Source organism: Syngnathus floridae, chromosome 21, assembly GCF_059516105.1.
Source record: "Syngnathus floridae isolate MCC-2025c chromosome 21, RoL_Sflo_1.0, whole genome shotgun sequence".
NCBI lineage: Eukaryota > Metazoa > Chordata > Actinopteri > Syngnathiformes > Syngnathidae > Syngnathus > Syngnathus floridae.
Window position 1 is genome coordinate 3,719,552 of NC_142433.1, and position 12,793 is coordinate 3,732,344.

At 40.9% G+C, this 12,793-nt stretch overlaps 1 protein-coding gene across 3 annotated transcripts in view; it reads right to left on the reverse strand.

Moving 5' to 3' along the window:
• Window positions 1-814: 814 nt before the first annotated feature.
• Window positions 815-12,793, reverse strand: part of khdrbs3 (KH domain containing, RNA binding, signal transduction associated 3) — a 38,911-nt gene continuing 26,932 nt past the window's right edge. The window contains exons 7-12 of one of the 3 annotated variants that reach the window (XR_015855193.1): window positions 10,828-10,910; window positions 6,095-6,147; window positions 4,993-5,130; window positions 3,072-3,334; window positions 2,763-2,810; window positions 815-2,596 (exon numbers count right to left, since the gene is read on the reverse strand). Coding sequence is in view for 1 of the 3 variants with exons in the window: in XM_088366051.1 (XP_088222177.1) it covers window positions 5,039-5,130; window positions 6,095-6,147; window positions 10,828-10,910 (228 nt within the window). In the remaining 2 variants the exon portion in view is untranslated. Of the gene's footprint in view, window positions 2,597-2,762; window positions 2,811-3,071; window positions 3,335-3,852; window positions 5,131-6,094; window positions 6,148-10,827; window positions 10,911-12,793 lie in introns of those variants that run through there. The other 2 variants (XR_015855192.1, XM_088366051.1) reach the window with 2 other exon arrangements.

Below are 12,793 nucleotides of genomic sequence, written 5' to 3' on the forward strand. Positions count from 1 at the left end.
GCGGCAATGAGCATCCAAGCAGTGGCGCGAGCCAAACTTCATAAACACCTATTAAAGTCTCGGCAAGAGTAATCCGACTTTTCCCGGGACAAGACAAGCGCATTGATCCTTGTCCTCCCGTTATTTACTTAACGCGGCGCCGCGGCGGTTAGCAAAGGTGCGGCGGCTGCGCGAGAAGCACTTGAAATGCCAAACATGCTTGGCTTAACAGGAGGCAAATGTCATTTAGAAGGTCGGCGTTCCATGAGGGGGGGGCGGGGGGTAAGGTGTTAAGGTAAACACTTTTAACGCATGGAGTGAAGGTGTCTTTGTAAGATCCACTCAGGCTTAGCCGTCTATTCATGGAGTGTTTGCATTATTACGCCGTTACTTTACTGCTCGTTCCAAACATTGTGATATGGTCGTGCTTCTGTGTCCCCGAGTGAAAAGCATGAATGCATCCTATGGGAACACAAAGCCAAGCTTATACAAAAGCTCAAATCAGGGATTAGAAGCCGAAAGGAGTCATGGTCCACTCCAGCGTATTTAATTTACAGTGGAACCGCCAAGGCTGAATGCTGAACACAATTTCCCATTGGAATTAATCGTCTTTTTGTTGTTGGAATTTTAAACCACAGCAGGATTGTTTACAAAGTAGACTTCAGAAAAAAATAAACTTTAAGTCAAGGCACATGAAATTCTGTCTTTTTAAAATGAATTTGAATGTGATCGTTCAATTCTGAACACAGCCATATAAGAAGAGGGTGTGCACACTTGTGCAACCACGTTATCTCTGTAGCTGTAGATACGAATAATACAAACACTGACTTTAAAATAATATCACGTTATCAGAGAAAACAATTTATTCTTTACAAGATGATATACAAAAAAAAGTGATAAACATCTTGTGACACGATAGATGACAATTGATTGATCGATACAGTACAATTATTTTTAGTTTTGCACACCATCTAAATGTTTTCCCATCTGCTCATTGACATGTTAAATAGTGGCCATCCTTCTAATACAGGCAAGCCTCTGCTTCATGGAAATAAAAACCATACTACAGTTATGATGATATTTATTATTTCGCATGTCTACCTCCCCTGCTACTTTAAAGCTTCTGGCAACAAAAACACTCACACAACCACTCAGCGATTATCATTTGATTTGATCATTTGATTTCTGCCATTTATCCGTTCCCTCCTCAGTGTCCCTCTCATCCCCCCTTCAGTCAAAGCGTCGACTTGATCGATCTCATGGCAATCCCACTTTCCACTTAGTGACCCCGGGGTCACATGAACACTCACTTTGAAGGCACTTGGACATTGATTCGCCATCAGCGCATTAAGAGCCCGACAGTTAATTACAGAACAAAAAGCCAAGGGGTAGCAACTTTACACCCGATTAGGAGGAAGTGCACGTATCACAATAAAAGCTATTTATTGGAGAGGGAGCAACAATTTTGTTATATAAGGAATATAAATAACCGGTAGATTGTTAGGTACGGAATTGTTTTTTTTTAACTGCTTGTAAACAAATATTGCATTACAGTAGGTTAGTGATTTGCATTTTGACGATTATATTCGTACGGCGACCATAGCACTCACATTCGCCCATATCGTTTTGTCCACAGGGAGACTGAATCAGGGTTGTGTTGGCCTCGGGGAACGCCCTTCCTTTCATTGTATGCATCCTTAATCAAACAAGTCCTGTTTACTTTATGAGAAGCCTACTCCAGATAACATTGTCATTTGAAGTCACTTCAGAGGAGGAGGCCAGTCCCCGAAGGCGGCAAGGTAGGGGGATCTATGCGTCAGGTCGATTGTTATTGTCTGAGGCTCGGCCCCGAGGTCTCCTCCTGGTTTCTTCTCGTCTAATGGAAAAGCATTGTCTGGCACCCGGGACATAACGCGGCGCAACGGAATACGGTCAGGCTTTTGTGGACTTATGCATCGGCCGGAATGTTCTACCTCCCCCCCCCAAATTCCCGCTGAAAGCTATTTTGGATTTGCAACAGACATCCAAGTCGATTCTCATTAAGAGGTACAAGCGGAATAGATTGCACATGGGGAGGGCTTTTCTAACATCATGATAATGCAAACAGAAGAAAAAAAGACGAAAAAAATAGCTGCCCTTTTTTTAACACTCGAGAATAAACCTGTAGAGAGTCACAAGAACAGTAAGGCACTTAATTATTGGTGTGAACTGATGGCGTGGAGGATGATTAGCACACGGCAAGTGTGTGATGTCACTTACCTTTGCATATTTAAAGCATCTTTTATTTAGTTTTCACAACTACGTCTTAATGAAAGCAAGTTCACAATCAGTTCAGAGCACTCCGCGAACATAAATACAGCGGCCATGGAAATCTGAAGGAAATGTTCCCAGACAGAACATCTCTAGAGAGTGAGGAAATCCATTTGGCTCACGGGTTTACTCTCTCCGTGATGACGTTTTTTTTTTTTTTTTTTAACCACCTCCTCCCGCCTTTTATTGCATCTCAAGTTTTCCTCCAGGATTCACCTGTGAACATGTGAGTCCAACACACTTGCCAACTGGGAGATATCTTTGTGAGCCTTTTGGGGTTTTCGATTCTTTGAGCCGTTCGTCACATCTGGGGGAAAAAAAAAAAAGTTAAAATGTAAGTTTGCAGTTTCTATTGACAACTTTATGCCATTAGTAGAAACCTAATTGATTAATGTACATCATATATATAATAAAATTATATATAATAAATCATTCATTTTCCAGTTGGCTTAAAAAATTGCGCTTTTACGTACCTTTTTTTTTTTTTACCAATGAGGTCATGGGTGGCCCAGTAGGTCAACCTAAAGTGGAATACAAGTGACACAATTAGCCCATAAATTAAAACTTAAAACATCAAAAACACAGATACAAGACATATTGTAGTTTATGAATCTATTAAGTGTTTCCTTAAAAAGCTCATTGATTTATCACATTGTTTACAATTGTTGTTAAAGGTGGCTAATTATTCTCAGCGTTACGGCCTAGACACAGACAAGATAAACATTTAAGTTTAGAGAGCGTTTATGTTAGGCGAGAGGTTAATCTGGGTCTGGTTGTATTACCTTGTGGGGCGGAGGTCTTTTTAAACTGCCATCCTCCCTCTGCTGAGGTCAGCTGGGGGTCATTTAGAGTCTCTTTAACGGACGGACAGGGCAAAGGCAGGCTCTTTAAATGCCACATGACCACGTGGAGTAGAGCAGAAAGAGCAATAAAAAAATAAAAAGGACAACAAAAAAAAGGAGAGAGAGAGCGGTCCCCCAGCCGGGGGAGCGAACTGGCCCGAGAAGGTGTCGAGGAGGCCTTCATGCAGGGCTACGAGCCATTTCTGTCAGGGTAAACACTCACAGAGTTAATGCGTGTTTACGAACGGTGCTCGATATTATACGGACAATCAGAGAGGAGAGGCAACATCGCTAAATTCGCAAAATCTCAGCTTTCCCCATGAAGACAAATTACCAAAAAAATCCCATTTCTCTCTTTGTTGTTGTTGTTTTGTCTCCTCTCTGTCTGCCTTTTAGTTTAAATTAAAGTTGGATTTTATCGAGTCAATAACACCAGGGCTTTTGGTTGTTGTTGTTTTTTTTCAAAAATGTTTATTCAGCATCGGCAAGAGGGAAATATTAAAGGGCTTATATAAGCTCAAAATAAAAAATAAATAAAACGAGTCTAACTTAGGAGGGGGGGGGGACATATTCACAAGCATATGAGTTAGTCAAGTTCATAATTAGGCCTTAGAATTTCTATTCTATCATCATGTCAAAATGACCCATTTAAGCGCAGAAAAAAACAACAACAGTAACCTAAAACTCACAAACGACAAAAGCCTTTGGACTATTTTTCGGATTAGAGTGTTTGATGTTAAATTCCTATTTATTAGACGTATTAAAGAGGTTTATAAACACAATTGTATCATGACAAAAACAGCTGACAACATCCACATTGCACGCCATGCTTTCATAAGCCCTTTAACACCGACCTACGAGTATATCTTACAAAAAAAACAAGAAACAGCAATACAAGATGTATACAGGATGACTTGTGTTTTTCAAAATGCATATTTTACAAGGTTCACATTTCCAATTACTCCTCAAGAAAAAAATATCTACAATACGTCCTAGTACTAACCATTATATCTTCAGATTTCATTGAAGTATATTGAGGGAGATACATTAAGTTGCATCCGGCGGCGATGGCTCACCGCGACTACTACAAAAGTGAAATTAGCTTAATACAATAGTCTCCGTCCCTGTTACATAACTCAGAGAGAAACTCAAAACACATTGATTCATGTCTGTTGATTTTCAGCAGGATGGAAGAGTACATCCTGAATTGTATTACTCAGCGGGAGTAAGGTTTTTGTTATAAGGACAGCGGGAGGCCCACACGGAAAAGAAGAAAATATTTTGAGAATAAAGATGAATTTTGGAGAGAAGAAAAGTCAACTCTTATATTACATAGTGGTCAGAATTTCTGGAAAAAATATAGAAATAAAAGGGGGCCAACAACAGAGCCCTGTGGCACACCCTAGTGAAAAGATATGTCAGAGCGTACGCCATCATGTCCAATTTACGTTCTGTGTGGGAACTATGTTACGGTGAATTGCAGATTTCTTAGGGGACTTATTTTCCGTTATTTACAGAAAAACATATTTATTCGGCGCCAACTAGTGGCATCTTGGTGCCTAGGAACTATGTTGACAAGCTGAGGAGCTTCATTAGTAGTGCTTAGCTACTATTTTGTGGAATCAGGCAATTATAAAACTTTTTAGATTGGGGCTTCAACTACATGACCATGATTTTATTCTCTTAATATTTTTTTACTTTTCAGTGGAGCCCTAATATACCTCCTCTGTGAGGCAGTGGGACTTCCCTGATCTCATTTATTCAGAGTCCTTCTTCTGATTTTTAAATTCCATAGTTTAGGTTTCATTTTTAAAAAATTGTGAGGACATCCATTAAAAAAAAAAAAAAAAAAATCCATTACTTGGGTTGGAACTGCAACGAGGAGTCCGCTCGGGCCGTGACACAGTTCAGTATCTGGAATACGGCTGCTCTCTGTACGCTCCCTTGGTCGTCCTCGCCGACTGCGCCTTCCCACGACTGTTTGCCCACTCCTCTTGACCTGATTAAACAAGATTGCAAAGTTGCCAAATCATTCACAAATCTTGCACATTTCCGCAGACTCGCCTCATACCTGGGAGCCCTCATCTCTGATAATTGAACTAGCTGATCAAACGTCTACTTGAAAAGGGCCCGTTTAGAGGCGCCTAGCAAAAAGGTCACAATTACCGTTAGCCCACATCAGCCCCGGGTAGCGTCAGCGTGAAAGTGGTGCTATCGATGGCACCTTTTGTCTGATCTGCAGCCAGTGCTGAGATTTACCTGGAGCTCAAGCTCACAAAGCCTTGTGTACCCCCCCCCCCCCCCCCCCCTTCCACGTACAAGCTGCTGGCAGCACACAGCCAATACCCCTTAATTAAACCTGTCACCCTTTCGCTGAGTGTCACTTTGAAGATATACACCGTTTTAACCTTGTGTTTTGAAAAAGCAAGGATAGGCCCCCACTTGGACGCCGTTATCAGCTCCTTTTGAGCTGTCGCCCTTTGGGTGACCCATGCCGAGGTACTACAGTAAAACACTTGGCAGGTTTATTTTATGTGGCGCCATGGAAAATACTAATGAGCTAAACGCGCGTGATTCTTCTGCTTACGGCATAGAAAAGTTGGAAAGTTCTTTGCTAATCGCTCTGACTAAAAATAGATCTGAAATATACATTTAATGCTACAAGAAGCAGCAAAAACCGCAGCGGTACACGAAGGTAAATTCTTAGAAGCAAGTCAGCTTGCACAATGTTATGAGGAAAAAAAAAATCGTAATATATGTCGTATTTTACTGTATCAATGACAATTGTGACGTGAAGGTCCTTTCTCACTAAAACAAATTAGGCACATGAGCAAAATATAGCAGAAAGGACAAGTAAATGAGCTGTCAAGTCAGAAAGTAGCTGGGGGACATACGTGTGACACTGGTGGGAGACAAGGGCAGACGAGATAAGCAGACATCGGGAAAAGAAAAAAAAAACTCACCGTACGATTCATATGATTCGCCGCCTTGTCCGTATTCATAGTAGTCGTCTGAGCTGCAAGCAGACAAAAAAAAAAAAACATCCTCTGAGTCACGCTTCAATGATTATTGCAAAGTGTCATTTCAGTTTTTTTTTTTGGGTTGCTTAAAGTGTGACTTGACAGTTTAGAACAAAAAAAGCACTTCGGTGTTATTTATTTATTTGTGGTGCCGCCATATTTCCACGCAGCTCGACACAAGCCAGTATGGAGATGGACGAGAGGTGGCATAGTTAATGAAAAACCAAAAGACGGGGGCAAATTCGTTCACGTGCACTCGAGACACTGACAGAACAATTGCTTCGGTCGTGGTGGAAGCAATTCATCATAAGACCGCCTCGGAGTCGACACCAGCCGTCACAGCTGGGGCCCTCGTCGCCTGTCTGTCTGCTTGTCTGTCTGACAGCGGCGCCTCAATCCTGCCCGGATTAGAAGACTGAAAGCACCTGAAACCTCAACGTGGAGCAACCGCTGCAGGCGCGGAGGTGACAGATTGGAAGTAACGAATAACGGTTTATTTTAAACCTAGCGTGACTGCGACGGAAGAGCTTCGGCGTCAGCGGTTGTTCCTATTTTCTGTCGCAAATCCTTACAGCCTTAAGAGCCACACTTAGCTTGTGACATCAATGTTTTATTGTGTTTTTTTTTTTTTTCCCAAGACAATGAGGTCAATGGAGGATAGAGCAAGGACTCATCTTAAGAGCATGTGCCAATATGCATCTTGCATTGATGTCAAGTAATTCCAGAGAATCCTTTCAGATGTCACAAGAGCATCCAATCAGAACTTCAATTTTTACAAACACAACATGACCGTCCGTGATTCATCCTGCCTGTCACGCGGATGTAACTAGCGATATGTCACAGGTGTAAATGAGTTGTCGTCGTAAAGAGGTCATCTTTTGATCCGACGTTCATTAGTAGAAGGCCACCGCTGCGGAGTGTCACCGAGCATCTGGAAATTCTGGCATGGGCCATGAGATGCAAAGACAACAGCAGCAAAGGGGGACGTGTTTCCAGGCCTATGTTCCCTCAGGTTTAGGGAAAAAAAAAAAAAAACTCCTCTGTAGTGCATCTGTCATTTCTGTAAATGCCTCATCCTGGGCCCTGATGTCGCAGTTAGGGCGAAACAGATGGGAGTGTTAAAATTGAATGATGTAGTACACGTCCCGGGTGGTGTGTGTTTTCTTAGGCCGCCATTACTCTCGCCGTCCTCGGTGATGAATCTGAAGAGATCTCACACAGGACATTAAAGGAGGCTGCAAAGGTACGCCGTCGAGATGCGAGTTAGCTTCACGCAGGATCAAGTGAAAGTGAGGTATTTATTATATATTATTTATATGTATTTATTTATGTATTTATTTATTTATTTATCTATTTATTTTATATTATGTATTTATGTATTTAATGTTATGTTATTATGTTATGTTATGTTATGTTATGTTATGTTATGTTATGTTATGTTATGGATTTTATATAGAAAAAATAAATAAATTGTAGTTGGAAAATCAAGTCCGCATTGGATAAACTATACTGTAGCTCCAGATGGATGACAATTAAAAGTCTGTCAGCACTTGTGTAGTTTTACAATGCAAATGTTTCTCCTCCAGTCAGGTGGCTGACTCTCGGGTGTTGTGTGCAGTGTACCTTTGCACATTTGTCCACTTCAACACTGGCAAATTGGCCCCAAAAGCAGCTGAGAAGCAATGTTGTGCAAAAAGGCAGCAGAGCGGCGAGGGCGTCGGACAATAAAGCACAATATGGGCGGTGTTTTGTTACCGGCACAAAAATGTTAGTGCAGCATTTTAGTTGTGAAAGGTTTTCTAACTTTGCATCAAGCCGCTCTTTTTTTCCCCACCGGTCACTTCAAGATGAGCAAAAAAAAAAAAACGTCAGGCATTTTTCTCCAGTTTTATGAAAGGACCATATTTCCTGTGGTGACACACTTCTGTGATGCTCCTTTTTTGCAATCATGCCTTTCATTCTCATCTGGCAGCGGCTTGCAAAGGAAAGTGCTGAGTGCAAATGCCCCACACGGACCTTCCTGATTACACCAGCCCGGTGGCGATTATTTCCGACAACAATACGAAAGAAAAAGAAACATCTGAGGCAAAAAGCACCACCGTTTCTCAATTCCAGTGAAGCTCACACATCTCCAAAGCTTCCTTGCGGATATGCTGATTGCTCAATACGGCGGCTGATTACAAAGCTAACTCTCAAACTGACCTCACCTCCCATTAAATCCTTTCAAGAAATCACATATTGTTCTTTTATGGAGAAGCACAGACAATTATTTTTTTTAACATCGGCCACCATAGCAACATTAAAAGTCTAAGATGCTTCTTTGACTAGAGGAGTATTTTTCAAAACCCTTCCCCCTCCACCTTAGATGTGGTCAAATTCCCTTCGCAGCACTTGTCAATCCTCTTGATGAGCTGTCAACTTTAAAACAGCATCAAGGCACACAGCGGCACTGCAGGTGTCTCGCCGTCTGACAGCTAGCACAGCCAATCGGCTAAAATTGTAGAGAAGGAAAAAAAAATAAAATAAAATAAAGCTAAATGGCTCTGTCAAAAGGGGGCTGGCAAGTATTGGAAAGAGCACAGGAGAAAAATAAATGCTATGTTTGGAGGAAGGTGTCCTTTTTTGTCCCGTCTGTCCTCCAATGCAAAGTTTTTCTTTGAGAATCTTGAAAAGTCAAAAGATATAGAAGGCCATTTTTTTAGCACCACATTTCGATTCAATCGATTGATGTCACGGTGGGAAAAAGAAATTACGCAACGTCTTTGAAGAGGCGGTCACGACTAATCTTTTAACGGCAAAAAAAAAAAAAAGTGGTTTGTGCGCCTACATGTTTCCTCTTGTCTTGTGTTAAGATTTACACTTGCTCCCGAGGGATTTGGCTGCCATTTAAAAACAATGTCACAAGACTATCGCACCGGTCGGCCCCTGGGATCCAGATTGTACCAAAGCAAAGGTAAAGGGGGAGGGTGTCGCTCAAGCGTGAAGCACGAAATAACACTTAGATCGCACTAGGGCATTGAGGAAGATCACTTTTCTGTGACCCCACATGTCCAGCCAAGTGCGAGTCCTTTTTTTTTTTTTTTTTTTTTTTTTACACCCACCCTTGTATTTGCTGAAAAATTTAAAGAGTCCACTCAAGCAGTCTTGACCTTCACGTCGGAGTGCTACTTGAGCAGTTTGCGAGCTCCCCCGAGATAAGCACCAGGAGAGGTCTGTGTGTTTTACAAACTTGTCAGCAACAACAATTCTATGTCAAGCAAGAAGCCCAATGCAACACTCATTAACCAAATTCACACAATCTCATTTAAAAAAAAAAAAAAAAACTCCCGAGCTGGAAGGAGAACGTCGGCTTGGAACCGAAGCACAGAAACTGCAAATTGTGTTGCTTGTTATCTTTTGACAAGTGCCTTGGAGACATAAGCTAGAATTGGCGACGAGGTGAGAGGAACATGCACACAAACACACATCCAGGTCTTCCTGCAGCTGGGACCTGAGATGACTTCGTCTGCCTTTTGTCCGGTCTGCATTGAACGTCATAAGAATCGAGAAGGCAATTGAGTGAAGCACTACACGACTTTCATAACAGGATTATTTGACACTCGTGTTCAAGAGCTCGACTCGGCCAATTACACGCCAGCTTTTTTGTCCTCTCACACCTTTTTAATGGCACACTATACTTCTTTGTAAGATAACAATGCACAATGAGGGGAGTCAAAGTCAACTTGTGAATTTTCCAGCTTCTAAAAGAGTGTCAGAGGCCGAACACTAACAGCTGCCACAATTGTGTGAAGTATTGACTTTCTTGAAAGCATTGCTGTGCTGAAAAAAAATATCTTAATGGGGTAAGCTGCAGTGGCTGCGTAAACAAGCAATTGATAATTTTATACTAATGCATATTTTAGTGCATTTTTGCTAAAAATGTTGGGAAAATAATATAAATAATGTAAATAAATCAATCATAAAAGATTGCATTTAAATGAATATTAAAATAAAAAATGATATTAAAATAAATATTCAAATAAAGAATAATAATTAATATTAGAAAAATAAATATTTCTTAAAATACAATACGACTCATCTTCACCAAAATGCTCCCATGATTTTTCTGGTAGAAAATTGGTCTTCCTCGACTGCAAGCAAGTTACAAACCTCATTTTGTTGGAGGAAAAGGGAGGCGGGAGGGGCGAGCGATAAACCCCAGGTGACATACAGTACATCCCGAAAGAGCCATAAAGGAAAAGCATCGACCACCCTGCTCGCTAAAGAGAAATATGTCTATTTTTTCACCCCCCTTCTAGCTGCTGCCAATACAATCCAATTGTGGATGTTCTAAGTAGGCCAACAGTCATTATTTCGACAAAAATGGCGCCGATAGACATGCATTGTTGCGCATGGTTAAAATACTGCAGGACACAAAACAGAAGCCTTTTGACCTTGCGTAGCTTGGAAAGAGCGATCGCTCCCTGGATACAAAGAAATCAATATTCCGCATTTAGCTGTCCAGGGCTTTTGTTAAATGGACAAACATGTCCTTATGAGTGTTTACAGTGGTTATATAAAAAAGAAAGAATGATTGTTAACAAGGAAATTTAGTGATCACCTTTTAATAATCGGCAACATTTATTCTCTGGGTGATTTTATGATTTTAATCATGAGACATTGTGGAAAAAACTTACTTTTGTCCTTGATTGGTGTAGTTGTTATCGTAGGACTCGTATCCTTGGTCGTCGTACGCTGTTCCGTAGCCGTCGTCGTAATCCTGGAACGGAAGATTCAGACAAGTGGTTAGACATTTTGGAATTTGATGAGATGCGGTGGTCACGTGTCAAAGCCTGAGCTGTGAACATCTGCTTGGACTCTGGCAGCGTACCCCCTCTGCAAGGCACACCCCCCACCACCATCAGAGAAACATCAAAGCTAACCGCCGCTACACTCGTCCTAATTCCGGATAAACGAGACTTATGTTCCACAAAAGGTTTCGACCCCTAGCGACATGTCCCCCCCCCCCACACCCCACCCCCGGCGCAATTTTCAGCTAATTCCATCTGCGTCTGATTTGCATGCATGAAATTAATGTCTGTGAGATTCAGCCCCACAAGAAATGCTCATCACGTCCGCTTTATTAGTAAGGTACTAATGCCTGATTACATGTGCACTTTTTTTTTTTTTGCAAAATGACAGGGCTGGAATTGAGTCTTTTATTGTGAAGTCTTCTGGAAAAAATTGAGGAATTGCATGACCAAGATGTAGAAAGTGTTTGGGGTCAGGTCAGGAACCAAATTTGGGTCTGAAGCTAAAAAACAGATCTTCAACCCCCCTCCCAAAATTGTATTTATTAATTTATGTATTTATTTATTTATTTATTTATTTATTTTAATCTAATTTAAAATAAAGTGTGAATGGCTGGGTACTAGTCCAGGGTGTACCCCAGATTTCACTCAATGTCAGATGATTCAGCTCACCTTGTGATCCTAAAAGGGGAAGCAGAAAATGAAAAAAAGCAGATGGATTTGTTTATAAATCTGCTGTTTCTTGCCAAAATAATGCGCTTAGTCAGCAAAAGCACACCTCACGCCACTTAAAATAAAATTTGCTTGATCCCCGGCCTCCAACCTGACTAAAATACATTAAGAATTGGCGTAACATTGAAATCGTCTCTACATTAACTACACAATGGACATGAACTAATTGCAACCAAAATGGATCAAAAAGCTATTTGCCAAGTGTGCCTGTCACATGATCAATAAAATAGCCGACGGCACTAAACTCAATCGGCAGTAAAAATAAATACAATTTGAGCAGCCAACCTTTTCAAATCCCTGCTCTTAGCTGTGATTAATTCACATTGCAATACAGCAGCATGGCAGAATCCATCACAAATATCCATTCACGTCATCGTTATGGTGACGAAGAGGGGGTTGCGACACGCTGGACTGGTCAACCAATTCCAGAACATGTGCGATGCACAAACAAGTGATAATCTATGACATCGATAAGAAAATTCCATTAGCATTATTGCTCGACAAATTGTCCGCCGCAGCGAGCTCCAAAACACAACCTCGATATTAAATCACAATTGCATCCAGCGTGCGAGTGGCTTATCTCACCCAAAAAATAAAAAATAAAAGCAGCGTTGCCTGAGCCACTTTAAGCGACAGACTGCTGAAATAAACAATGTAAAATGTCAGAAATGTCAGCTTGATATGAAATCTTTTTGGTCAAAAATCACCCCCCCCCCCTACTTCCCCTGTTCCCAAACTCTTATTTTTTATTGTTTTAAAGTTATATCTATTATTTTCCTCTGACTGCAGGCAGAGAGAAAAAAAACAAGTGTTGTTATGAATATTGAATAAGCAGTGACACAAAAAGTAAAATCATGTAGCACAGTCTTAGCTGTCAAAAAAAATCACGCTGGTACATTTGTACAGTCAAAGGGTGCACCAGATAGTCTGCTGTCACATATGAAAAAGTATTAAAAAAAATATTCAGAACAAGAACAGCTGTCCACATTTCAATTTCCATGTGGAAATAGTCACAAAAATAGAATACACAGTAATATTTACATTTCAGTTCTTTTCTCAAGAGGAAATGTGAGGCTTTGATAAAAAATTAATATATGATCGGGATACCATAATTCTACAT